Source organism: Suricata suricatta, chromosome 11, assembly GCF_006229205.1.
Source record: "Suricata suricatta isolate VVHF042 chromosome 11, meerkat_22Aug2017_6uvM2_HiC, whole genome shotgun sequence".
NCBI lineage: Eukaryota > Metazoa > Chordata > Mammalia > Carnivora > Herpestidae > Suricata > Suricata suricatta.
In genome coordinates this window covers 16,030,233-16,058,185 of record NC_043710.1, presented here as the reverse complement: position 1 = coordinate 16,058,185, position 27,953 = coordinate 16,030,233, and the positions used below count along the sequence as shown (strand labels likewise).

The following is a 27,953-nucleotide window of genomic DNA, read 5'->3' as shown; positions in this document are numbered from 1 at the left end:
AATGAGTGGGAAGAGAGGGGCAGAACATGAAGGTCCAGGGTGATATGTTACTTTGGGTCTAAACAGCGCTGGTAAGACATAGCAGAGACTTAGCGCTCGGGGCCCCATATTCCTCAAGCCCCTGCTCACAACCTAGTTACTTAGAGTCAAAGACATAAGAAGGGTACTGGCCAGCAGTGGTACCAGCAGGTGAATTCATATTACCCACTGCCATGTGGTAAGGGCCCTGTCATCGGAAGGTAGAAAAGCTTCCAGACAAACTAGCGGGAGTAAGAACAGCTTGAGCCACACCCAGATCTCACCAATATTGGCAGCTGGGGAAAAAAAAAAAAAAAAGAAAGAAAAGAAAAAAACAGCAGCTCTTAGGGCAAGAATAATATCCATTGCCAGCAATGGACAGGACACGCAGCCCAACCATCCCTAAAAGCTTTCTCATATTACCAATGCACTTTAGGCTGGAGGCTTCCAGATGCCCATTCCAGATGGGCTCACTCCTCCTTCCTCTCTCAGCCTCTATCCTTCATCTGTCTCTTTACCCTTGACCCCTGACCCAGCCCCTGATGGGCAAGTTCTCTCAGAGAAGCGGCCAGGCCGGCTCTGACGGGGGAGAGGGAAGTCTTGGATCGTCAGTTCTTGTGGGGCAAAGTACCAGGGGAAAGGGAGGTGGAGCTCTGTACTGACGAGGAATCAATCATTACTGAGCCTAGTTCTGGGAGCTCAGGATGGAGTGCAAGAGGTGAAGTTTGCGGTAAAAAATTTTCAGGATGCACCATCATTTCTTGTGCACAGGTAATTATGGACTCAGGTGGAAACGGCTCCCATGGAGGACTCGGGAGCGGTTCTGGGGTGGGAAGTGTTGAAGGACGAGCACATAGGAAGGGGGCCTGTTGTATAAGTGAGCACGAGGACCGGAAGTCTGTGAAGGAGAAGGAACAGGCAGGGAGGAAAGGAACAATGGCGTTTAGACCTGGCTCTCTGAGGAGAGCTTGCGTTCGTGTTTCCAGCCCGTGTCTGGCAGAGAGCCCCGTCTCTCAGGAGTGGCTGCGGTGTGAACGCTGCTACCCTCAGACTGCTCTTCCTGTAGCAGCTGCTCCGTCTCCGTGTCATCCAGGGAGCCGGAGCTGGCCTGGATGGACACTGTGTCTGTCTTCATGCACACGTGATCGCGCAGAAGGCCCCCCCGGGAGCTGCGCAGTTGCTTGAGGTCGTCCCACTCGGCGTCCCCAGACAAAAGGCAGATTCCCTCCACAATCTTGATCTTCTCCTTGGTGTAGTTATGGTCAGGCCCGCCCTAGGGTGGAGGGTGGGGAGACACGGTCAGTCTGCTGGCTCTGTATAAAGGATCTCATGGTGAACCGGAAAAGGAAGTGGATGGGGTGAGAGGAGGTGTGAGGGGTTCAAAGATCCCACAAACAAATGGGGAGACTTGGCCAGAGCAAACAGATGAGTCAGCCTAAAAGTAGAGTAGCAGCTAGGATGATTATTAACCTTCTCAGACAGGGAGGAGGGAGAACCATGGCTTCTAGTCCTGCATCATCCACCCACTGGCTATGTCACCTTGGGCAAATTACTCAGCATCTCTAAACTCAGTCTCCACATCTGCAGTGTGGACAGAATGACAGTATCCATACCTCATAACCAGTTGTGGTGAAGGTTCAAGGAGGTGATGCATGTAATGCAGTTAGTAGGTGCTTGACACAGAAGATATGTTAAATCTCATATTAGGTATTGTTACATTGTTATTGTGGTTTATTAATGGGACATCATGCTGATATACATCATCAAAAGCAATTGACAAAGGCAATTCAATGTGCATTTACTTGGGATTTTAAACTACTACTGTGTGCTTTTGTTCTTAGTTCTCTTTTCTTTTCTATTTTTTTTTAACGTTTCTTTATTTTTGAGGGAGAGAGAGACAGAGCGTGAGTGGGGAGGGGCAGAGAAAGAGGGAGATACAGAATCTGAAGCAGGCTCTAGGCTTTGAGCTGTCAGCACAGAGCCTGACGCAGGGCCCAGAGGTGGTGACCTGAGCTGAAGTCAGATGCATAACCGACTGAGCCACCCGGGCGCCCCTCTTCTTTCTAATTTTGTTAAGGAGAAAACTTATGGGAGGTAAGACAGGAGGAATGTAGAGAATCTCTTTATTTAGATTTTGAGTGTCAATCCACTGGGACCCCATAACCTTTTCTGGAAGGTTACCCGAGCTCTGCTCCCATTAGCCTTGGGGCCATTCCCAAGCAACCTGGGATTGTTCCAAGGACAGCCTTAAGTTGTACTCAGCTTCGCCCTTTATGGATTTCTCTAAGGGGAGCCTTACTCCTGGTTTCCAGCGGATACCAACCAAAATGCCACCACTACCAGGAGAAAATGGACCATCGCTTAGGTTCTGTCCTAGGACAGTGTTCCCACCAAGAGCTCTGCAAATGCTCCTCTATTTTAGTAGCAATTCAACTCCACAGATGTTTATTGAGCCCCTACATTAAAGAGGACACTTTTCTGATTGCTCTCTGGAAGTGAAAGCTCCCTTAATAGAGCAGAGACAGACACTGACAGCACACCAGCACATGTGCACGCACCCATACATGCTCTTGCTCACCCAGCACACCCTCCAAGCTGAAATTAGCATAAGATTAGAGGGAGCCAAGCAGTGTCTTCATCTCAGAGACACACTGGGGAAGTTAGGGGGAGGTGGGAGACATGGCATTGGCAGTTTGGTGGGGGGGGGGGGGACACCACTCCCTCTACAAACACACCGCAACAGGTACCTGAAATCAAGAGGAAATCAGAAGAGAAAGGGTGAAAGACTGTCAGAGGGGTGAAAGAGCTGCTGAGGAAAAGCACACAACAGAAAACAGAGGTCACACACTTGTAAGTTCTAACCTGTGGCCCTTATTATGGTTCTTTTCTGGGGCATCAGACACTCCAGGAACCTACGACTCAAGAGTCTTTCAAAGATACTCATTGAGAATGGGACCTACCATCCCTAAAACTGAAAACTATCCCCGCGGGTTCTGTTTTGGCTCATTTAATTTAATAATTATTTAATATGGAAATTCATGGATCCAGAAAGCATAAGATTATTATGTAAAGTGTACTCATTATACATGGTGGCCCTGTAGATGTGAGGGCAAGCTTTAACTGTGCTAGACAGGCCAAGAGGGTAGCATGATTAGGGTTTCATAAAGGATATGGCTTCTGATGAAGGGTTACAGGATTTTAGAAAAGGCCTCAGTCGTATCAGAAAATCTGAAGTCCCAGGCTAAAGATTCCTTGTGGAAATGGGACTATTTTTCAAGCCTAGACATTCAGCAACTCATTTGTCACTGAAGCAACAAAGGAGTTAAAAGAGCAAAAGCATGTAAATCTTTAAAACTCTAGATAAGTCTCATAAGATTCTGTGATAAGAGGAAGAACAGCAAAAAAAAAAAACCAAAAACAAAAACCCCAAAACCACGACAAAAAAAACCTTCCAGCCATTGCCAGTGATAGGTGCCACCAGCTTGGATCAGAAGTTAGAAAAGGGAGACTCCAGGAGCTCTTGGGTTTTGGGGGGTATTGTTTAAGAGGATGGGGTACATCAGAGGGGCACAGCCTCACTGCAGGGGAATGACACCTACATGAGGAAAAACCTATGAGTCTAGGAAAATATCTCCTGGTAGGGAGTTGCACACTCCCATGTTTCAGACCCAGACCTTCTGGAATCTGCTTTCTAACCTTGCTCTCATTAAGGCCCCTCAAGCTAGGCCCTCAGCCAGTCTACATCTGTCCAGGAACCCAAATCACATTCATTTCTTCTGTTCTCTATGGCTTCCAAAATGGTAGATGGGACTACCCAGCATCCCTCACTGATCCACTCAGGCAACTGGAGCGGATCCTTCCCCCTCCAAAACCAAACAGAAACAAACAACCACCTCGGGTATAAATTTTAATTTTTACCTCTTTCTTATAGCACAGTTGATTGTACATGGCTGGTTTCGGAATTGCTTCAATTTTCACTTCCTGAGTGGAAGTTCGGTAGGAAGGATTGCTGTAGGTCAGGTTCCCCATTCCTGGATCAGTTAACTTGGATTTTTTGTGTCTTTAAGAGGAAAGGTGATGAGAAATTAGTTCAGATCTTTATCAGGGTGATATATCTGGGGAAGTGACAACCTGAATGTGGTAGGCAGCCTCTAAGACAGCCCTAGGGATCCCTGTATCCTGGTTCTCCCACCTTCCGAATCCCTGCTCCTTGAGCGTGGGCCGCATCTGATGACTCATTCCTTTCTTTTTATTTATTTTTAAAGTAATCTCTACACCCAAGGTGGGGATCAAACCCACAACTCCAAGATCAAGACTTACACACTCCACTGACTGGGCCAGCCAGGTGCCCCTGGTGATTCACTTCTGATGAACAGAATATACACAAGTGATGGATGCCACATTAGGTTTCAAAGAAACTCGTGGTCTCCATCTTAGGTGGCCCGCACTCTCTCTTATGCTAGCTCTGGGGAAACAAGCTGCCCCGTGGCCAGTTGTCCTTTGGAAAGCCCCACAAGGTAGGGAACGGATGAGTGAAACCTACAGTCAATAGCAGGCAAGGAGCCGAGACCCTCAGTCCAACAGCCTTCGAGGAACTAAATCCTGCCAACAGCTACATGAGTGTGCTTGGAAGGGAATCCCTCCCCAGTCAAGCCTTGAGATAAGACCACAACCCTGGCTGATAGCTGGACTGCAGCCTGCAAGAGACTGTGAGGCAGACGCATGCAGCTAAGCTGCACCCAGATTTCTGACCCACAAAAGCTCTGAGATAATAAATGGTTGTTCCTTATTAAGTGAATAATTTGCAATAGATCATTTGCAATGAATAGCTCACTATGTCAAGGCAGATCTATGTTTCAATCCCACATCTGTTACTTACTAGCTAGGACTTTGGAGGACATAATCTAAACTTTCTGAGCCTCAGATCCTCATCCATAAAGTGAGGAATACTAATACCTGTATTATGTGGCATTGATACATATTCACTAAATAGTAACTGTGACTATTATTATCAGTGTTGTTATTGTTGTTGTAAGCAGGAGCCACAGAAGCATAGCAAAATCCTGGTATTTTTGCTGCAAGCTGTGTTTAAAGCATTTGGAGAAAATATATACAGGATGGTAAAAAGGATTATAAGTTGAAAATGGACACTCCCCCTTCTCAGGATGATCCCTACTCAGCAATGACATATCAAACGATATTGGCGTAAAGGCCATGGGTATGTGAAGAGAAGGTCATTTCCACCTTTGCCGGTTTGAGGTGAGGCAGAGTAGTGGAAAAGCAAAGATGGCAGCATCAGTACCAGCTCTGCCTCTCCCTGTGTGACCTTGGGTAATGCCCTCTGTATCCTAGTCTATGGAGAGAATCCCGAGGGCTGCTGTGGTCCTAACAGGAGAAACCTGCTCGGGTTATGAATGGTGAAGAAGAGTCAGAGTTCAGGTTCTACCTCGCTCTGACCAGGGACCTATCTTTGACATGAGCTGGTCAGAGGTTAGATCAGCAAGATGTGGAGCTTCAGGAGATCACAGATAATGAGGACCCGTGAACACGTGGCCCAGGCAGCAAGGCTGAGGTTACCTGTACAGCATCAAAGCGGCAATTGCCACCAAAATCAGCAGGATGCTGAGGAGTCCACCGATGACGTAGCTGACATGAAGTCCTTCCCCTAGGAAGAACAGAGAGATACTAGGCGGGGACCCCTGACAATCTTCCAGCTGGTATGAGGGGTGGGAGGACGGGGGCTCCTTTGGTAGGGGTTGGATCCTACACCACCCGAGGATAGCCAGGGAAGAGGCCACAGGGGTAAGGGTAGCGGGTTGAGAAGAAATCTATCAGCCTGTCTCTAATCTCAATTCCAATATTTACTACCCATGTGACTTAAGCCAAGATGCTTAACTAGAAGCCTATGTTTTCTCATCAGTTAGATGTAAAGAATAAAATGCTCATAGCCTGGTGGCAATTACATGTGACTGTGTATATTCATACATACACATATATGCACACATGTGCCTGTGCACCTATATATATAGCTTAGCAAATGGCTGGCATATGGAAAGCACTCTGTAAGTGATGGCTAGCTAATATGATTATTTTTTCTATGGATTTAGTCTGAGAAATGGGTTTGACAACCCCAAAGACTCCCTGTAAAGGTTTTGGAAGATATCAGTGGAGATTCAGATTCCTAATTCCTTCTTTTCCAAAACAGTTGGGCACTCAGGGCTCACCTGGAGCAGCGGGTATGGCCTCGTTGGAATGTGCACAGAGGCCCAGCCGGGCATCCTTTTCAGAGCATCTGTGGGGCAGAAAAAACTGAATGTGAATGCTACTTGCATTTGATAAAGACCTTGCCTTCCTCCAGGGAAGAGGGAAAGTCCTGGGAAGGACAGGGGGATGGCTTTTGAGTGGTGCTTTCTGATATCTGATTGTACCTGATGGGAGACATCAGAAGCATAGACCAGGACATACAGAGAAATCAGTGTGAATCACTGTCTTTGAGAGGCCATATCATGTTTAAATGGGTTTTAAAATATGTACTCTTTTTCAATTTTTATTAAAAATTTTTTAAATGTTTATTCTTTTTTAAAAATTTTTAATATTTATTTATTATTGAGACAGAGAGAAACAGAGCATGAGTTGGGGAGGGACAGAGAGAGGGAGACACAGAATCTGAAACAGGCTCCAGGCTCTGAGCTGTCTGCACAGAGCTCGAAGCAGGGCTCGAACCCACAAACCATGAGATCATGACCTGAGCCGAACTTGCACGCTTAACTAACTGAGGCACCCAGGTGCCCCTTAAATGTTTATTCTTGAGTGAGAGAGAGAGAGACAGAGCATGAGTGGGGAAGGGGCAGAGAGAGAGAAGGAGACATAGAATCTGAAGCAGACTCCAGGCTTTGAGCTGTCAGCACAGAGCCCAACACAGGGCTTGAACTCACAAACCATGAAATCATGACCTGAGGCAAAGTTGGATGCTATACTGACTGAGCCACCCAGGTGCCCCAAAATATGTACTCTGTAAAAAAGATTCCTCTCTAACAGAGAAGTGGAACTGGAAGGAAGCTAGAAGTCCGCTGAAAGAACACTAAGGATATCAGTAGTAGGTTTCTTTAAGCTACCGGGATTAGTTGGATGAAACTACCAGCCAAGCAAACCTCGGACTGGATACAGATGATCACAAGGTCTAAATAGACCTTGAAAAAAAAATTGCTTTTCTTTTCTTCATTCTTTCAAAAGAGAATATGCAAGACATCCAGAGGCAGGGCTCAGTGAAACAACTTGAAATGCGAAAAAGGTAACTTCTTTGTGGCACATTATGAGCAAGCAATTAAAGGCACCTCCTGGGGTGCTCAGTTTGTTAAGTGTCTGACTTTTTAAAAAATGTTTATTTGTTTTTGAGAGCGCACAAGCAGGGGAGAGGCAGAGAGAGAAGGACAGAGGATCTGGAACAGGCTCTGCACTGACAGCAGTGAACCCACTGTGGGGTCTAACTCACGAACTGCAGGACCATCATGTGAGTCAAAGTCAGACATGCAACTCATTGAGCCATCCAGGTGCCCCTGTCTGACTCTCGATTTTGGCTCAGGTCAAGATCTCATGATTGTGAGATAGAGCTCTGCAATGGGCTCTGTGCTGGGTGTGGAGCCTGGTTAAGATTCTCTTTCTCTCTCTTCTTCTGCCCCTCCTCCTGGGTGTGCACATACACTCTCTCTCAGAAAAATAAATAAATAAATAAGTAGATAGATAAATAAATAATAAAGGCATCTCCTAAAAGTCACTTGCAAGAGCATTTGAAACCAAGATGCACTGTCTTCAAATAGACTTTGACCTTAAGAATGTATCTGTGTAGGGTTCAAAAGTTTTCTAAACTATCCTAAAGAAAATCAGATTAATCATGATTGATAGTACTTTAAAGTTAGTGAGAAAGTACACATTTATGTCTGGGTGTTTGCTTTTCTATATAAACTTCTAAAAAGAGAATATGGGGCAAATAGAATGGATTTGATCATGTGCAAATTTTATAATTTTATTTATTTTTTATATCCCTAATTCTAGTTCTCAGACTTTATTTACTTTTTAAAAATGTTTATTTATTTTTAGAAAGAGACAGACAGAGCGTGAGTGGGGGAGAGGGAGAGAGACAGGGAGCCATAGAATCCAAAGCAGGCTCCAGGCTCTGAGCTGTCAGCACAGAGCCCTATCTGGAGCTCAAACTCATGGGCTGTGAGATCATGACCTGAGCCAAAATTGGATGCTTAACCAACTGAGCCACTGAGGTGCCTATTTACTTATTTTTTAAGTGAACCCTATACCCAGCATGGGGCTCAAACTCATGACCCTGATCTCAAGAGGCACATACTCTACCAACTGACCCAGATAGGCACTGCACAAATTTTATTATTTTATTATTTACTATTATTTAATAGTATTTAAAAATTTTTTTAACATTCATTTTTTTGAGAGACAGAGAGATACAGTGTGAGTGGGGGAAAGACAGAGAGAGGGAAACACAGAATCCAAAGCAGACTCCCGGCTCTGAACTGTTAGCACAGAACCCAATGTGGGGCTCGAACTCATGAACTGTGAGATAATGACCTGAGCCTAAGTCGGCCACTTAACCAACTGAGCCACCCAGGCACCACTAGTATTTTTAAAAAATATTTTATGTTTTTATTTTTGAGGGAGAGAGACAGAGCAAGAGCAGGGGAGAGGCAGAGAGAGAGGGAGACACAGAATCCAGAGCAGGCTCCAAGCCCTGAGCTGTCAGCACAGAGCTTGATACAGGGCTTGAACCCACAGTCTGTGAGATCATGACCTGAGCCGAAGTCGGACACTTAACCCACTGAGCCACCCAGGTGCCTCTATTTTTTTAAAGTTTATTTTATTTATTTACTTCGAGAGAGAGCACAGGCACACATGTGTATACATGTGCAAGCAGGGAAAGGGCAGACAGGGAGAGAGGGAGAGAGAGAGAATCCCAAGCAGACTCCGCTCTGTCAGCACAGAGCCCAACGAGAGGCTCAAACTCACAACCATAAGATCATTCACAAACTGTGAGATCATAACCTGAGCCGAAATCGAGAGTTGGGTGCCTAACCAACTGAGCCATCCAGGTGCCCCAAATTTTATAATTTTAAAGACATGAGTCTAGAGTTTTCCTTTGGGATTATTATTATGTTTCTGCTTTCAGAACTGAAATCAAGTGTTAATTATCTTTTAAGCTAAAGTTGATATTAAGAACAAAGAGACTAGTATATTATAATGGAAAAAAATGTTGTAAATAGAAAAATGTCTGGAAAGATATACACCAAAATAGTACCAGTAGGAAATTAAATCACTATCTCAAAAAGATATCTGCACCCTCATGCTCACTGCACTATTATTTACAAATAGCCAAGACACTGAAATAACCTAAATGTCCACTGGTGGATGAATGGATAAAAAAGATTTGGTATATGTATATAATGGAACATTATTCAGTCACAAAAAGGACATTCTGCCATTTGGATCGGCCTTGAGGACATTATGCTAAGTGAAATAAATCAGACAGAAAAAGACTATACAATGTTACTTAGATATGGAATCTAAAAACACCAACATCCATCCCAAACTCATAGATTGGTGCTTGCCAGAGGTGGGGGGTAGCAGGGGTGGATAAAATGAGTGAAGGTGGTCAAAATGTACAAACCTCTAGTTATAAGATAAGTAGGTCCTGGGGAATATGGCATCGTGGCTCTAGTCAACAATACTGTATTATACATTTGAAAATTGCTAAGAGGTTAAATCTTAAAAGTTCTCATCACAAGAAAAAGAATTTGTAGCTATGTGTGGGGATGGATGTTAACTAAACTTATGAGGTAATCATTTTGAAATGTAACTATATATGGGTACTTATTTCTTCTTTATTCCTGGCTGTGTTTCCACATTATTTTTTTGCAAAACATAAATAAAAAACAAATGAATTTTTCTAAAATGAATCTGATATCATATTTAGTCAATTTTAAGATGTATGTTGTTCTCTATTCTAACATCTCTGGAACAGGAATGTGCCTTACAATCAGTGGCCTCTCACAGTTGATGTTGGTCATTTTTTTAGCTAAAACTCTCAAATCAGGATGCATCTTCTTAAATAAATTTTTAATGTTTTCTTTATTTTTGAGAGAGAGATAGAGAGACAGAGTATGAATGAGGGAGGAGCAAAAAGAGAGAGAGACACAGAATCCAAAGCAGGCTCCATGCTCTGAGCTGTCAGCACAGAACCTGTCATGGGGCTCAGACTCACAAACCATGAGATCATGACCTGACCTGAAGTCGGAAGCTTAACTGACTGAGCCACACAGGCGCCCCAAATCACAATGCATCTTAAATGGCTAGCACTATTGACTTAATTAAATACAGTATTTTATACTTGATTTGAGAACTGTTCATGCTTATTTAATAATAAGGTGTGTGTGTGTGTGTGTATGTGTGTGTACATGTGCACGTGCGTGCATGTGTGTTTCATTATAAGCGAAGGCCATCATATCCCTGGACATGTTCCAAATCATAAAGCCACAGCCCAGAGACCACTATGACTTGATAGCTTCTACGTAAAGTAGGACAAGACCATATACGAAATGTGTTATGTGAGAACAAATGTCACAGAAAGGATGAATGCCATGTAGGAAATCCTCCTGAGTGATTTCTCTCTCTAAGGCTGCTCTTAAAACTTCTTGCCCTCAGAGCTTAAAAGAGAATCACTCACAACAATCTACAAGTCTAAATATCCTCTCCAGTCCCAAAGACCAGGGATGGATGGCTGATGATGTGATCTACTTACCATGGGCCAGAATTATCGAGCTAAGATTGTGGTCTTCTGCGGGTGGGGGATGGTGATCTGGAGAAAAGAACCCTCGATTCCATATTGAAATACACTTACTTTCCTTCTGCCTCCTCCAGAGACGTGCGAGTCTGGGTGGTTGAGGAACGCAAGGTGGTAGGGAGTGTGTTGGGTAGCACGGGGCTCCTTTCACTTATGCTGGTAGCCCTGGGAGCTGGGGGCACCAGACCAGGTACTGGAGAGGAAAAGAGGGCTGGAGTGAGGTACGGGAGCCCCAAATCTCTACATGTGATCCAAGAGTAAGAAGTATCCTGGGTGACCTGACAGAGCAATCTTATAGTTGCCCTAATCCTCCGCATCCTCATTTGAGGCTCTTCATACTGTAAATAAAAAGGATTTGGATTCCAATACTAAATAGCTCTGAATGGGCTAGCTGGTCCACAAAGGTCAGGAAAAGACAGTAATTCACAGGCCACAGCAGGGATCAGAGATTCAGGAGACCTGAATTCCATCCATAAATGCCAGAAGCCAGGCAAACTCAGGTCTGTGCTATTCCGAAGCTCAAACTCATTGTTCTCAGTCACTAGGCTGTAAGACTCCCTGAGAGGGATTCCACCCAGAAAAACAAAACCAAGGCTAAGGATCCTCTGCCACTCCAAGGGCCCTGCTGTTGCAGGAGACCGTTCAGTTCAACTCACCAAGGGAGCAGGGCCGGCCATCGGGCTCATCGGGACAGGCACACACGAAGTCTGAGGCTCTGGCAAAGCAGAGGTGGGTACAGCCTCCATTATTCACACCACAGGCATTGGTCCCTGGAGGCAAAGCAGGTACGTGTCTGTCTGGGATAGGATCGGGTCTCCCAATTTGACACCTGTCTAAAGGGAGGAGCTCCACGGCTACCTCACTCCCAGGGACAGTAAGGCAGAGGGGCATAGCCACATGGGGCTGAAAATGTCTAAGAGCCTAAGATGGGAACCAAAAGTCTCTCCTGTGGCTCTAATGTCTCAGGCATTCACAGTTCCTGGGGTGACCAACCACCCCACTGATGTGAGGAAGCCAGCAGGCTCAGGACCCAGGAGCCTACCTGTTTGCCGTTGAGGGGAAACCACAATGATATCCATGAGCCCTTCCACATTCGCCAACACCGTCTCCTTGCTCCGGCCTGAGTACTTGTCCACACGCTGGATTGACTTGGTCTGCCAGTCTGTCCAGTAGATCCACCTGTCCTGCTACTCAACAGGGAAACCCCATAAAGAGTAAATATTATTCAACAGTTTGACCCCAGGTACAGTTTCTGTATTTTAGTATGTGCACCCCCTCTGCTGAAATGCACTCTGTGTCTCTTATCCAGCACGCCAACTTCTGTGTGTCCCCCATATGGCACTGTCCAGGAAATTTGCTCCAATCCATACAAGATTCACTCTGCCATGCTATTCTGTGCCTTCTACAAGTGAGTTTTGACACTCAGTGGTTGGGGCACCTGGGTGGCTCAGTTGGTTTAAGTGTCTGACTTCAGCTCAGGTCATGATCTTGCGCTCTGTGAGTTTGAGTCCCGTGTCGGGCTCTGTGCTGACAGTTTGGAGCCTTGAGCCTGCTTTCGATTCTGTGTCTCCCTCTCTCTTCCCTTTCCCTGCTTGCTCTGTTTCTCTCTCTCAAAAATAAATAAACATTTAAAAAAAGAAAGAAAAAGACACTCCACAGTCATTTATTTACATGTCTGTCATATAAGATTAAGTTCTTCAAGAAAAGTATTGTATTTCATTTCTCTCTCAATTTCCAGCACTAACACTTAATCCCCAGTCAGTTGACTGAGTGGCTCAATAAATACTGAGTTCTTGTACCTGGCAAATATGAGTAAATTGGGGGCAGGGGTTCCTTCTAAGGTCCCTGCTCTTTTGGGCCCTTCACTTAGAGCCCTGGCCCAAATATTCTGGTTACTTCTAGGAGAAGCTGCCTTCTAAATCAGTGATCCTGAGATCTCAATCAGGGGGAGTGGGGGTAATGAATGTGGTCCCCTCCTGCTTCAGGTATATACAGAAACCCCGGGGGAGACTTACAGATTGAAAAACCATATTCATTATCATCCTGTAGTTTTACATTTGGAGTACGGGGTGGGGAGATTATTGTTAAGTAGAGCCAAAATTTTATTGGCTGGTAGGATATAATATACAAAACAGATAGTGGAAGTTTGCCAAAAGAACAAGGATTTTTAAGTAATTGAAAACCCCTGTTTTGGCTCCAGGCTTGGTAGTTCTCCTTTTTTCCTTCCCTAAATTATTTTATAGGATTAGAACTCAAAAATGACAGCCAGTGATAATTAAAATGATTACAAACAACACACTCTGAGCACCAGATACTGTGCTGATGCTTTGTGTGTGTATCAGGAGGACCCTATTATTAAACTCACTTATTTTACAGGCATAAAAGAAGTTCAGTATCTTATCCAAAGTCACAGTTATTCAATGATGCAGGTAGAGCTTGAACCCACAGAGCTGGCAGATCAGAAGCTCTGGCTCTTAGCCACTCCACCCTACTGCTACCAAGCGAGCTGCCTGGGCTTGGATATTGCGAGCACAGCACTAGGATCAACCAGGGAACCTGTTAGAATGCACATTCCTGGGCCCAATCCTCATGAAGTAGCTTCTTTTTACCCAGGGCCCAGGAACCTACATTTGAGAGCCACTCCTTCAAATGCTAGAACATGGGGTGGTGTTGCAGGAGTAGCAGGCACATGGAGGCAAGATTTCAGTGCACAGGCAGTACCCCTAACATGAGCATCCGCAGCATGATTGTTAAGTAGCAGCTCCCGACATGGAACCCTGAGGAGAACCCCCCTCCCCCCACCAAGGAGGTTTCGTTAGCTCTCTCCCGAGCCAGTACCTGAGTGAGAGCAAAGGGGTGGGACACGTGGCTGACCAACACCTGCCGTAGTTTCCCATTGAGGTCAGCGCTCTCAATCCGGTCCAGGTGTGCATCCACCCAGTAGATCCTGAGAAGGAAAAGTGAGAAGGGGGCTGCTCAAAATGCTTGCCAAGAAGCCCAGTCCTTGCCCCCAAGGAGCTATCTGTTCCCTCCTGAGCTAACTGGGAGGTGCTGTGAGCAGTTAAAAAGCACCCTTGAGGAGAGTTCATTGCGTCTCAAAACTGAAGAAGGGGAGCTGGTGACTCAAGTGGGGGGCCAGAGCCGTGTGGGGCGGGGAAGAAAGCCTAGTGACCTCTGAGGAGCCACTCTCCAGGCTCATCTTCAGCAACATTATCACCCTTTGGCTCCTTCCTGAGAATCTAAGCCCAAATTCTTATGAATACTTTTTAAGGAGAGATCTCGGTTTACAAGGACCTCATTGAGCTTATCCCAACTCTCCACGTGACTTAGATTCCTTTCCCTTCTTCTCAGGGCAGAAAGGGAAACTGACTGCCTTGAATCCCCTTTCACCCTCTTCTCCTGACCTCTAGCTTTTTTTTTTTTTTAAATCTAGACAAGGAGTTGCAGATTCCAATGAGCAAAGGAATCAGAAAAGTAACAAACACAAAAAATCTGCCTCCAACAAATAGGGAGTCATGGGACGTGTGGTCCAGCCCAGTGCTCTGCTAAAGTCACTCAGATCAAAACATATAAACCACACAAACAAAATCCATCTGAGGAGTGAGGGCTGGATCCAGCAACCTATGCTCAAAGAATATGTTCCCTCATCCTTCTCACTGCTTTTTCCCTCCTCAACTATCAAGGAACTTTCTTTCTACCTTTTTGTTTTCACTATCTGAATCTCAACCATCCTCTCCTGTGCCCACCCAATTTTCAGGAAGCTATTGGGACAAGATTCCCACCTGCGGGTATCATAGTCCAGGGTAAGGCCGTTGGGCCAACCCAGGTCTGTGTTGATGAGGACCTTCCGCTCAGAGCCGTCCAAGTTTGCCCGCTCAATCTTGGCAATGTGGCCCCAGTCTGTCCAGAAGAGGTACCTGAGGTACAACACTGCCATCATCACCAAGGCATGGGAAGATGGCACCAGAGGTTGAGAGAATACAGGGGACACACTGATACCATGAGTACATAGGCATCTTCCAAGGGACCCTTCATCAGGCCCTTCTTTCCTGGGTCTCTTTTCTGCTGGCCATAAACTTACCCCTTCCTGGGGAAAACGGCAATGGCCCGAGGCTCATCCAAGCTGTTGTTGATCAGCACTTTGCGGCAGGAACCATCTAGCCTTGACGCCTCAATGGTATTTCGGCCCGTATCTGTCCAGTACAGATTCCTGGCCACCCAGTCCACTGCCAGCCCATCAGTGGTCTTCAGGCCACGCCCGATCACCGTCTCCATGTTGCTGCCATTCAGATCTGCTCGCCTGAGGGGACAGCGCAGGGTTGGATGATGACCAGACTGACCAGAAATAGACTGAAGTCCTTTAATCCACGTTCCCATAACTGGATTCCTACTAGACTATAAGCTCCATAAGGGCAGAGTCCACACATCTCTACGTACATTCCTCAGCATCTAGTACAGCAGGTATTCAAAATATTGGCAAAATTAATGAATAGAAAATTCTCGGGAGGACAGAGTGTTTCCTGCTATTAACAGGGGATGTTCGGGGCCATGTCTTACAGAAAGTGGGTTAGTAATTTCCTATGTACCTTAGGGAAGAGATAAGGATTGCTAGGTGGTAATTGTGAGAGAGGCAAATTTGTCAAACCTACCTGTACATTTTTACATCAGCCCTACCCCAGGATGGGGATGTGTCACAAGCACTGAGGGGACTTCTCTGAGCTATGTATTCCCACCTGTCCCTACCATGAGATTCTAAGACACCCCTCAGACAGAACAAAGGGGAATGCCCCTATTCTTTCATGTGACAATCTCCGACATGGTAAACCTAGTAGGAGGGAATCACATTCCTCAGCCACCATGGGACCAAAAAAAAAAAAAAAAAGGAACAAATAAGAAAAAAATAAAACAAAAAATATTTTTAAAGCTACAATAACAGAACCTTGTAAACCGTCACAAGCCTTGGCCTTCAGCTCAGGCTCCTGTATTATAATACAGGCACATGCTTTAGCTACCTACTCATCAGTGAGTCTTAGGGGATCCTTGGAGCTCTCACAGGGCCCAGTGGTGGGGTAAAGGCTCCAGGCCCCCAGCCTGACTATGTTTGTTTTCCATACTGGGCTTCTCTATTAATCTAGAAACAAACAAGCAAACAAACAAAACCCTTAAATTTAAATGCTATTATAAGTGATAAGCAAATAAGTCAGGATCAGAACTCACTATCCAAGCTGCCAAATCACTCAGTCTATTTAGAGGTCAACAGGGACCATAACCTCACACCATCAGGGATTGAACACGGGTCTGTGTCCTCTGGAGGTTTCAGAGATCTTCATACCTGATAACATCCAGGAATACATCTGTGTAATAGACCTTTCCATCCACACTGTCATAGTCCAGAGAGATGACATTGTTGAGCTCAGGAATGGGGACGTGCACATCCGTGTGGTCGCTAGTGTCCAGCGAGATACGCCGGATGGAGCCGCGGCTGGAGAAGAGCAGGTAGGTCTCGGGAGAGGGATCACAGGTCTTCCCATCTCCCTTCAGCTGGATGCCAGTGGGGCAGGCACAGGAGAACCCCGAGGGCCGAGGCAAGCAGAGGTGGGAGCAGCCACCATTTCTAGAGCCGCACTTGTTAAAACCTGGTGAGGCGAGAAGCATGAGCCTTGACACCCAGCCTGGAATACTGTGTGAATCTTACAAAGGCCCTAGTTTCATGTGTCTGATTCTCTGCTGTCCTAAGTGACAGAATTTGGTACCCGGTAGTGATGAGATAGAAGGAGCAGGTGTGTCTCCCTTCAGGAGTCCTTTGAAGGTGAAAGCATCATATAGTTATAGTACCAGCCACACCCTGATCCAGGACGGGGGCTTAGTTAGACCCTTGTCTTTGAGATTCTAAAAGGATCTCTGTGCTCTGGACATATCTCTGGCACTGAGAGACCCCCCAGAAAGCCAGCTCTGGCTCACAGCCCTAGAGGTCCTCTCACCCAGCGGCTGTGCCCGGTCCACGGCCTGGATGTCCATGAGGCCTGGCAGGTTGGACCTCACCAGGATGACATTGCTGCCAGTACTCTTGTCAGCACGGTGGATGCTACGGGTCTGCCAGTCAGTCCAGTAGATATAGGAGCCAAGCAGGGTGAGGCCATATGGGTGCTGCACGGGAGACACCAGTGTGTGCCGACTGGCACCGTTCAGATCAGCGGCCTCAATTCGCTGTAGAGGAAGGAGGTGGGGGTGGCTGTGAGTAGCCCTTAGTGAACATCCTGACCAGTCCTTTCCTGTCTTCCCAGGCTTCCAGGAAGCAACCAGAGTGGGACGCTCACCTCTGTGTGGGCATCAGCCCAGAGCAGTTGGGAGCTGGCCTTGTCCACAGTCAGCCCGTTTGGCCATCCTAAGTTGTTGCTGATCAGCACAGTCCGGTCTGAGCCATCCATTCCAGACCGCTCTAGCTTGGCATTCTCCCCCCAGTCTGTCCAGTACATAAACCTGGGTGAGGAATAATACTAGCTGTTATGTCCAGTGCTCCTAAACACTGTAAGTACTGACAATATGCCAAACACTGTGAAAAGCATTTTATGCAAAAAAATGGAGTTGTTGTTTACGGGTGTAGAGTTTCCGATTTGCAAGATGAAACAGCCCTGAAGATCCATATCACCATAATGTGAATCTACTTTAGGGAGCTGTACGCTTAAAAAATGGTTAGGATGGTATATTTTTTGTTGTTTTTTATCACAATTGAAAAAAAAAAAGAACGTTCCATGTACTGCCTCATTTAATCACTTAATCCTCACAAGAGCCGTGAGGTACATATACAGGTTCACCATCCCCTCCATTTACAGGTGAGGAAGCTGAGGGTCAGAGGTTAAAGATGGGGCCCAGACGCAGCTAATAAATAGTAAAGAAATTTGAATGCTGGGTTTCTGACTCCAAGGCTGGTGCTTTTTACCTTTATATCGTCCTACTCCCCAGAGTCACAAGGAGCGGAACAGCCCCAGGGAGGTCAGTCTCCGGGTTCCTGGGAGGCACACGTGCACTTCGCAGCCCACTTTCATGCCGGCCAGGGCTGCCAGCTCAGCTGGCTCCCGCTCCCCCGCCCCAGAACTGCAGAGTTGCCTCTCACCCCATCTCATGGTACAGCACAATGGCCCGGGGGCTGTCAAGGTTCTGCCACACCAACACTTTCCTCATGGACCCGTCCAAGTTGCCCACTTCAATCCGGTTGGTTCCCGTGTCTGTCCAGTACACTTTCCGGCCAATGGCATCCACTGCGAGCCCATCTGTGGTTTGCAGCCCTGCAGGAAGTCAAGAGCACACACTGGCTCCTGCCTTAAAACAGATGGGCTATTTCCCCAGCTCTGTAGCCAGACACGTGGTCTGGCTGGGAGCAAGGCTCACCTGTGGTGATGATGTCCTCATGCTGTGAGCCCTCCAGATTGGCACGGCTGATGCTGTGCAGTGTACTGTCCGACCAGTACACCTTTCCTGGAAAGGAAAGGCTTGATTCAGCCCAGACCCTTGCCTCTCCAAGGGACACCCACAGCTGACTCATGTTCTGAGACACCAGGGCATGTAAAAGAGCCCCATACCCCTGAGCAGAGGAAACCAAGGGAAATATGGAAATATCATAGCAGTAAATGTTCTTGGCAGAGATGGAAAGGAAGGCCCAAAACCATGCCTTCATTCTCAAAGAGAAAGTGCTGTGGAGACAGGGGCAGGGCTGTGCTGAAAGAAACAGGGGGTCTCAGGTTCTTAGCAGGAAATGGAGGTGGTGGGGGAGGAAGAAACAACAGCAGTTGCAGGAGGTAGGGGACAGAGGGCGGAGCCACACGGACCTTCCTGAGGATCCACTCCAATGGCAATGGTGTTCTTCATGGTAATGTTGATGGGTACCACCACATCGGCAAAATAAGGGATGTCCAAGGAGACCATGCGTATATCTACTCTCCTGGCGAAGACGAGGAAACTGTTCATGCCTGCCCATGTGGGGAGAAAATGGAGGACAGTCACCCTGGTACAGCCAGTAAGAGGATCTGGAGCCAGGCAAACTTGAGTTCATGCCTGTCCCTGCTAGCTTCCAGTTGTGTTATCCTGGGCAAGTGACTTAATGTGTTTCAGCCTCAGCTGCATCAGCTGTAATGGGGATAATAGCAGGGCATCTGCAGGATTAAAAGAGATCAAGTACAAGCACTCAGCGCTGGGCCTGACACATATTATGAATGACAGCTCTTTGTTAATATGTGGACGTGACTCCCTTAGAAGGAACTTTTACCATGAGGTTTGAAAAACTTCATGTTAAGTTAAAGAGGGCTTTCCCTACAACCTGGGAGGCCAGATTCACAGATCCTTTCTCTTTCAAATTCCCAAGAAAGTTAGGGTTCAAACGCAGCCTGCCATGTAGCATCCCCTAGGGAGAAACATCAACTGCTAACATCTGGCCCACCGGGCCGGGCTTCTGGGACCCTCCAGAAGGGTTGTCACATACGTTGTACACTCACAAAAGTGCCATCTCCAAGGGAGGTACCATGACATTGGAGATAGCGTATGTTTTAATATTTATTATACCAGCTATGGGCACATTAGAACGAAAGTGACTTGTTCTAACCAAATCAGTATATTATGACAATTTCCCAACAGTGAAGGTGTCTAAGAGCATCTTTTTCTAATATGCATAGAGACACCATAAGAACTAGTTAGACTCTGCCTATGATCCTGTTTACCTGGTCCCTTGGGCTGCTTCCTGGACTTCTCCTTTTTTCTTTTTCCTTTTTAAATGTTTATTTCTATTTGAGAGACAGAGAGACACAGAGCACCAGTGGGGGAGGAGCAGAGAGAGAGAGAGAGATGCAGAATCTGAAGCAGGCTCTGGGCTCTGAGCTGTCAGCACAGAGCCCGATGCAGGGCTCATAGTCATGAGCTATGGGATCATGACCTGAGCTGAAGTCAAATGTTTAACCCATTGAGCCTCCAGGTGTCCCTGGACTTCTCCTTTCTTTCTAAAACTTCTTGGTCTCCCCTATGCCTCTCAGAGTACCAGGACCTACGGTTTCTCAACCCACGCTGGAGCCCCTCTACTGGAAGGACTAGAGTCCCTACCCCTCCTGGAGAGGCTCTATCCAGGTCTATGATGCTTACACTCACCTGGTGAGCAGGTCTTGCCATCGGGCATCAGGTTGATGCCCGTGGGGCAGGTACAGCTGAAGCCACTCGGATTTGGGGACCGAAGACACAGATGGCTGCAGCCACCATTTTCCATAGCACATGGTGTGGACACTGGGTAGGGAGAAGGAGTGGGGTCAGTGAGGAGGTCTACACCAAAGGAAGACCAAGGAAAAGCTGGTGCAGGCAGAGGACTGCTCACCTGGGGGCCGCCGGCGGTGGAAGACATGGATGTCCATAAGGTTCTCCAAGTTCTCCTGCAGGGTCTCCCGGTCCAGCCCAGTCAGCCGGTCAGCGCTCTGGATACTCTTGGTCTGCCAGTCAGTCCAATAGATGCGGTCTCCATACAGGGTCAGCCCAAAGGGGTGAGGGAGCTGGCTTCCAATCAGCACCTGCCAGGGCCCCCACACTGTGTCATCCTCCAGCAAGGCCCGACAGCACAGAGCAGTGGTCAAGAGCTCAACGGTGGAGTCAGGATGGAGTTCTACTACCACCTGCTGTGTGACCTTGACCAAGAGCTGGTTATAAAGTCTCTCTCTGAGCTTTGGTTTGCCAGTCTAGGATATAACCAGGACGGTGCCTGGCTCCAAGGGTTGTGTGATGATTGTAAAAGACCATGTATGACATATAATGTCAAAATATCTCTGCACAAGTTACTTATTAATTACAAAAGGAAAAACAGCAACTTCACAGTGGACACCACCTTAACCATGCAAAGTTAGTATCACAATAATGGGACAAGCTGACATCTGTGCCTGCTGATGAGACACACGGAGAGCTCAGGACATGACTTTATTTAATGTAGTACTCCTGTTCCAAACACATAATCTGAATCTAATTACAAGGAGGCATCAGACAAATTGAGGAACAGTCTACAAAATAACTGGCATTTACTCTTTAAAAATACAAAGGTCAAGACAGACATAGAAGGGACTTATTTCCCTGACTGGGTGGGTTAAATAACTATGAGGAATTGTTCCAGATTAGAAGTTAAAGAGACATGATTACTAAACACAGTTGTGATCTGGGATTGCACCCTGGCCTAAGAAAGTAAAAAGGATAGGGAAAAAAAGCTACTAAAGGACATCATTGGGGCAATCAATGGAGAAACTGAATATGGACTGTGAATCAGATGGTAATATGGTATCAATATTACATTTCCTGATTTCGATCATTGCACTATGGTTACTAAAGACAATGTCCTTGTTCTTAGGAAACAAAAATATTTTGGGGTCAAGGGCAGGATGTCTTCAATTTCATCTCCGATGGTTCAGAAAAATAATAATATGCATGTGTGTGTGTACATGTGTGTGTGTAGACAGAAAGAGAATGGTTCAACAATTTGACTTCTTACAACTTTTCTGTAAGTTTGAAATTATACCAATAAACAATAACAAAAGAAAGAGAGCAATCACGGGCCTAGGATGCAGCCAGTGATTAAATCAAGTTAGCTGTGGCGGTTACTCCATCTGTGTACTTATACCCCCAGCACGCCATCCACACACATCCCTAGTTTCCCTTCATCATCAAGCAACAATCCCCCATCCATCCCGCCTCGGCTCTGGAAGGTAGTCACAGCCTCAAAGGACGAGCACATGCCTCATGCTGGTCCCATTGCCCCTGAGTCCTCCCAGCTGCCGGCCAGGGAGAGCGGTCCTGGAGGTCGTCTGGATTGTGGGAGGATGCCTTACCGCCGCCCTTACCTTCCTCTTGCTGCCATCCAGACCAGCAAATTCAATAGTCTTCATGCCGGCATCTGCCCAGTAAAGCCGCTGGGACCCGTAGTCAATGGCTAATCCATTTGGCCAGGTCAGATTGGAAGAGATGATGACCTGGCGGCCCGAGGCATCCATGCCAGCTCGTTCAATCTTGGGACTTGCACCCCAGTCAGTCCAGTACATGTACCTGGGCACAGGCAAGGAAGGGCTTACTGGCCTTTCTAGTTGACACCCAGTGGGGATTTGGGGTGCCTAGGGTTTCAGGGTTTCTGCTTACAATAGCTGCCCCAGCCTCCTGCCTCAGCTCCCAACCCCATCCTGGGCTCAGAATTGTCTCTAAAGGTCTCCTATCTTCTATCCCTACGAAAGGTTCCCTGGGGTTTTAATAAAGGCAGAGCCTAATGGCTCAAGGAGTGTTTGGCAAATCAGGCCTATTTGGGAATAAACAAAGAGGGCAAGAAAGAATGGAGTATAAACAATGTTTTTTTGACTGGATAGGTTAAATAATTATGGTACATAAATTTAGCAGAATATAACCATTAAGAAGAACAAGGGGCACCTGGGTGGCTCAGTCGGTTACACATCCAACTCTTGATTTCGGCTCAGGTCATGGTCTCACGGTTCATGGGATTGAGCCCTACATCAGGCTCTGTGCTTACAGCATGGAGTCTGCTTGGGATTCTCTCTCTACCTCTGTCTCCCTCTATCCCCTCCCCTGTTCATGCACAAGTGTGCTCTCTCTAAATAAATAAATTACAAAAAAACAGAACAAGATAGCTCTATATTATCAAATGGAAAGATAGCCAAGATCTATAATTAAGTTTAAGAAAAAAACAAGTTCTAAAACAGTATGCCATTACTGTAGGTCCAAAATCACCACCACCACCACCACCACCAAATGTATATATGAACATAAAAGAAAATCTGGGAAAATATCTTAAACTGTTAACTGTTAGCAATGGTTATTGCTGGAAAGTGAGACTATAGGATATCTTCACTTTCTACAGATTTATTTTTTTATTTATGATGAGTTACTTTTGTAAGCAGACCAAAGAAAATAAAGGGAAATATTTAATTTTTTAATGTTTACTTATTTGAGAGAGAGAGAGAGACAGAGAGGAGAGAGAGAGAGAGAGAGAGAGAGAGAGCGAGCGCGCGCGCAGGGGAGGGGCAGAGAGAGGGAGACCTAGAACCTGAAGCAGGTTCCAGGCTCTGAGCTGTCATAACAGAGCCTGATGTGAGACCTGAACCCATCAACTGTGAGATCATGACCTGAGCCCAAGTCAGATGCTTAATTGACTGAGCCTCCCAGGTGCCCCAGAGGAAAAAATGTAAAAGGTTTCCTGGTCCACTGGGGAGAAAGAGTTGTCACTGCCCTCTGGTTTCTGTAGCTGCCCTTGCTGCTTTGGTGTGCCCATAGATCTGGCCACTCTTGCTAACCTCTAGACTCCTCTCTAGTGCTCCCGGCTATGGGACAGGTAGAGCTCGTCCCAAAGAATCAGGTGCTCACCCGCCCATGGGTTCCACCACAATGTCCCGAGGACGATCGAGGTTCTCCCAGATGAGAACTGTCCTCATGCTGCCATCCGTGTTGGCCACTTCAATCCGGTCCGTACCTACCAAGAAGTCAGGGACAAAGATATTAACTCTATTCTTGGTCATTCACCCTACAACCTTCCACTCCCAGCACAAAGCTTGACATGCAGTAGACACTCAAGAATATTTTATGATAGATGCGCAACAGGTGTTTAGTGAACTGAATTTGGAGCAGATGATGCTGCGGGTCCAAGGACCACACTTTGAGTAGCTCTGGGATAAGGCTGGGATAAGGCATTCCTCTTGCCTCCCACCCTCAACTGGCTCATCAAAAATACCTGTTTTATTAAGACAGTGATAGAAGGAAAACCACAGGGCATAGTTTCCTTATCTGATATGCCTCAAAACATTCTTGAGCACCAGCTACACAGGATTGGGAGCTGCCATTGGATTGGCAAATGCCAAGCCCTCTGCTATGAGTATCTAGCATCACCTCTGCAGCAGCGCCACCACTTCTTACCTACCAAGAACTTCAGGTCAAGACAAGTAGCCTAGGAGGGGCACTGGGTTCCTTCTACCTGAGACTAGAATTTTAATAAGAGGAATCCCACAGAGACAGGCCACGGCTGCCCTGCACATACCTGCATCTGTCCAGTACAGCTTGTTGGTGACCCAATCAATGGCCAGGCCTGCTGGGCTCTCCAAACTGGTATCTACCACCACCTAGATGGGAAGCAAAGCTGTATCACCAACTGGACTTATTCCTCAGCTGTGGAACCCAACTGTACCAATTCTCAAGGTTGGCAAAGGTATGGGAAGTCTTCACCCAGGAGAGGGTAGATTCCGCCCCTCAATCTCTGCCCTCCCCGAGGGCCTGCACCCTCGATGGGCCCTACCTCCTGTCCTGTTCCATCCCACTTGGCCCTGCTGATGGTGTCAGTGCTGACATCTGTCCAGTACACGTGGTCATCCCGGGAGTCCCAGTCAAGGGCCACAGCACTGCGCACGTCAGCCAGTGGGATGACATCGTCGGACAGGTCCTCTGTGTCGAAGCTGATCCGACGGATGTCCATCCTTCGGGCAAAAAGCAGGAACTTGTCAAGACCTGATCAAAGGCCGAAAGGGGTCTTCTTTTAATGCTCTAAATCCAGTAACAGTGACAGTCACAGACGCTCACCTGTGTGACATCTGGCTCAATCACACTTCCTGGGATCTGGTGCCCAGTGTCCCCTACTCTTCACACTTCAGGCCTCCTTTGACCACTGGGTAGCCATGCTGACAGACTCAGACTTTAGGATCAATGGCCTAGGAAGCAGACTCTCTCCACAGGCCAGAAGCGCATCCTGTTTAAGTGTCTGTCAGCTTCCATTTCCTTTTCTCTCCTCTCTGCTCAGACTCTTCCGGTGCACTGGCTAATTCACCATCAGTGCCCAGCCAGCCTCACAGACTTCTGTTCCTGCTTCTGGGCCATGGCTGCTCCACTCCATCACCTAGATCCCTCTCTCTTGCTCTTCTCTTCACCAACTTTAGCTAACAGTGACTTCCTGCGTTGTATCCTCTATTCTCATAGCAACTCTTTGTGATTCACGTCATTCCTATCCCATTTTCTAGATGAGCAACCCTGAGGCTAACAGAGGTCAAGTAATTTGCCCAGCTTCCCCTAGCTACATAGCACCAGGGCTGGGATTTGAACTCAGGTCTAGCTCCACAGAAGCAGCTCCAGCAACTCCCCTACACAGCTTCCTCCTGGCTCACTCTTCTCCGTCCCTTGCCCCATTCTGGTCTTAGTATTTCCCAGTATGCATTTCTGCCTGGAAAGGCACTTCCTGCCTAACTTCACCAAGTGTCTCCTTTTAAGCTCTGGGAAACCCTTAAGGGGAAGAGAGCTCCTGGGGAAACCTCATGTGCCTCTCTGAGATAATATGGAAAAAGCTGGGCATTTAGAAGAATGCAAGGAAAGTAGGTTCTCAGTCAATGTGTGTTGAACAAATAGTCCTTGTTCCTTTGCATAGTTTCCCTAACCTCACATTCTGAAAATGACCCAGATCCCAAAAGAAATTTGATTTTAACCAAGGATAAGAGGATCAATGGGTACACAGCAGTAAATAAGAGCAGCTGCTGATGTTCGAGGAACTACCCGTAGCCCCTTGCTAGTCACATCATATGCCTGGGTCGCTCCTCTCTGGACTATTTAGGAAAAGTCACCTGGGACTCTGAGCTGGATAGGGCTACCCTCTCAAGGCAATGACCCTGCAGCAGCTCAGCAGAAGCCAAAACAGCAGTTCAGGGAGCAACCGGACAGCCTCATTTTCTTTCACTCATTAGACACATATTTATCCAGCATCTACATATGCAGAGGATCACCAGAGGTCCTAATCTTGGCTCTGTGGTTCAGGGCCTGAAAGTAAGTCTTTAACAGGGTGAGGCTAAAGGTAAAAATACAGAAACTCCTGCTTTCTAGAAGGGCCTGGAACCTTCTTGCTATCTATAGATAAAGCATCCTACCTGGTGAAAAGATACACAAGCCTGGTTGCAGGTATTCATACTTGACTGGGTGGCTCCACTGAGCCCTCAGGCCTCAGCTTGGATATAAGAGCCATCAGCCTCTTAAGTTCTTCCTCTCCGTGGGCTCCCTGAGGAGCCTGGCTCCTCCCTATGACAGGAAATCCCTTGGACTCCTATCTCTTGTTCCTTCCGCCCACCTTCACAAGGCACGTCCACTGAGGCAGGTGCCCCAGACCCACTTACTCTGGGCACAGGCGTGGCTGCTGATCTTGCGGAAGCCAGTGGGGCAGGCACAAGTATAGTTCTGGCCACTGGGCAGACACAGGTGCGTGCAGCCTCCATTGTTGTCCCCACAGCGGTTTTTCCCTGTTCAAAGAGCCCAGAGCAAAAGGGTCAGGAAAGACCAGAAGTTGCAGAGTCCATCCCAAGGCTAGTGAGCAGGGGTTTAGCTAGGGTGTGAGCTCTCTGGAAAGAGAAACTATCTCTTATTTTTTACAGTTGCCCCAGCTGCGAGCACAGTGAAAACCCGACATAGGAGATATCCTATAAATGTTTGCATGAATTAAACGGGGCAGTGAAGCAGATTTTCAGCAGTCTCGATGTTGTACCCTAAACGTCCAGCAGAGGGAGAAATGAGCCCACATCAATGCCAACCTCAAATTTCCCTGCCAGGAACGATGGCAACTGTGACAGGTGCAGGGAAGGTTCTCACAGGCACCAGAGGTTTACCAGGTGGGTAGTTTTGTGTGTGTTTTTTTTTTTACCTGCAGGCTGGCGCTGGGGGTGCAAAGTGTGGATGTCCATGGGGAAATGCAGTTTGTTGCGAATAATCTCCTGGTTCTTCCCAGTGAACTTGTTAGCACTATTGATGCTCTTAGTGTGCCAGTCTGTCCAGTACAGGCTGTCTTCAAACACGGTGATGGCAAAGGGGTGAGGGAGGCCTGGGGAAAGTCCAGAAGGACTTCAGTCCAGACACAGCCTGCCATGGGCTCTGGGCCCAGGCCTGGCAACTGCACAAATCTCACCCTCTGCCAAGGTTTCTAGGGGCTGAGATTGGAGAAGGAGGATGAGAGATGGAGGAGAGTGCAGAAAAGGCCTCACCCTGGCTAATGACAGCCTTGCGATGACTCCCGTCCAGATTGGCTCTCTCGATGACATGGTGCTTAGCATCCACCCAGTACATACGATGCCCAGCATAGTCAATGGTGAGGCCATTGGGCCAGAAGAGATGAGTGTCGGCGATGATATGGCGTCCAGAGCCATCCATGCTGGAGGCCTCAATGCGAGGGGTGTTGCCCCAATCTGTCCAGTAAATGGTACTAGGAAGAGGGAAAAGGAAATTGAAAGACAGGCAGCAGATGGCACATAGTAGCAGGGAAAATAATCAGACTGAGGTCTTTCATCCATTTAACCCAGGGGACTCCAACAGGTAGGTGACACATTCTGTTTAGTCCACAGAATTTTTTTTTTAGTTTTTTTTTTTGAGACAGAGAGACACATAGTATAAGCAGGGAAGGGTCAGAGAGAGAGGGAGACACAGAATCCGAAACAGGCTCCAGGGTCTGACGCGGGGCTTGAACCCACGAACCATGAGATCATGACCTGGGCCAAAATTGGAATACTTAACTGACTGAGCCACCCAGGCACCCCACAGAATGTTTTTTAAATGTTTGAATTTAAATGCCTCTAGCAGGCCATTAATTCATTTAATTATTATTATTATTATTATTATTAATCATTATTTGTAGTACCTGCAGGGCTCTACCTTAGGCATTAAGAGTATAGCAATGAACAAAACAGACAAAAATCCCAACCCTTGTGGAACTGACAATATATTGTAATATTAGTTAGGACAGGTACTGTTTTGTCACAATCTCTATCACTGCCTTTTGTATTTTATACACACACACACACACACTCACACTCACACATACAGTGTTTTTAAAACAGCTGACTTAGAGGACACGCCCCTCAATTGACTGCATTGAGTTTTTTAAAGCCAGAAGTTAAGAACCTTCATTTAAGGAGACTTTTTTCTAATTACCATTAATTTTTATATCTCAGCTCAATCCTAAGAACTAATAATAAAAATAATAAAGACCTACAACTATCTAATGTGTATTATGCCATTTAAAATGCATCTCATTTGGGGCACCTGCATGGCTCAG

At 46.8% G+C, this 27,953-nt stretch overlaps 1 protein-coding gene across 1 annotated transcript in view; it reads right to left on the bottom strand.

Annotated features, from left to right (window-relative positions):
- Positions 1-326: 326 nt before the first annotated feature.
- LRP4 (LDL receptor related protein 4) overlaps positions 327-27,953 on the bottom strand; it is a 48,155-nt gene continuing 20,528 nt past the window's right edge. The window contains exons 14-38 of the mRNA XM_029957533.1: positions 26,887-27,104; positions 26,550-26,726; positions 26,029-26,151; positions 24,177-24,385; positions 23,922-24,003; positions 23,255-23,360; positions 21,730-21,931; positions 20,229-20,418; positions 20,009-20,140; positions 18,703-18,843; positions 18,266-18,352; positions 17,991-18,162; positions 17,194-17,356; positions 16,858-17,083; positions 16,209-16,512; positions 14,958-15,176; positions 14,659-14,793; positions 13,715-13,823; positions 11,919-12,063; positions 11,533-11,646; positions 10,934-11,069; positions 6,243-6,310; positions 5,596-5,683; positions 3,937-4,078; positions 327-1,291 (exon numbers count right to left, since the gene is read on the bottom strand). Of these exons, the coding sequence (XP_029813393.1) occupies positions 962-1,291; positions 3,937-4,078; positions 5,596-5,683; positions 6,243-6,310; positions 10,934-11,069; positions 11,533-11,646; positions 11,919-12,063; positions 13,715-13,823; positions 14,659-14,793; positions 14,958-15,176; positions 16,209-16,512; positions 16,858-17,083; positions 17,194-17,356; positions 17,991-18,162; positions 18,266-18,352; positions 18,703-18,843; positions 20,009-20,140; positions 20,229-20,418; positions 21,730-21,931; positions 23,255-23,360; positions 23,922-24,003; positions 24,177-24,385; positions 26,029-26,151; positions 26,550-26,726; positions 26,887-27,104 (4,018 nt within the window). The 3' untranslated portion in view covers positions 327-961. The remainder of the gene's footprint in view (positions 1,292-3,936; positions 4,079-5,595; positions 5,684-6,242; positions 6,311-10,933; positions 11,070-11,532; positions 11,647-11,918; positions 12,064-13,714; positions 13,824-14,658; positions 14,794-14,957; positions 15,177-16,208; positions 16,513-16,857; positions 17,084-17,193; positions 17,357-17,990; positions 18,163-18,265; positions 18,353-18,702; positions 18,844-20,008; positions 20,141-20,228; positions 20,419-21,729; positions 21,932-23,254; positions 23,361-23,921; positions 24,004-24,176; positions 24,386-26,028; positions 26,152-26,549; positions 26,727-26,886; positions 27,105-27,953) is intronic.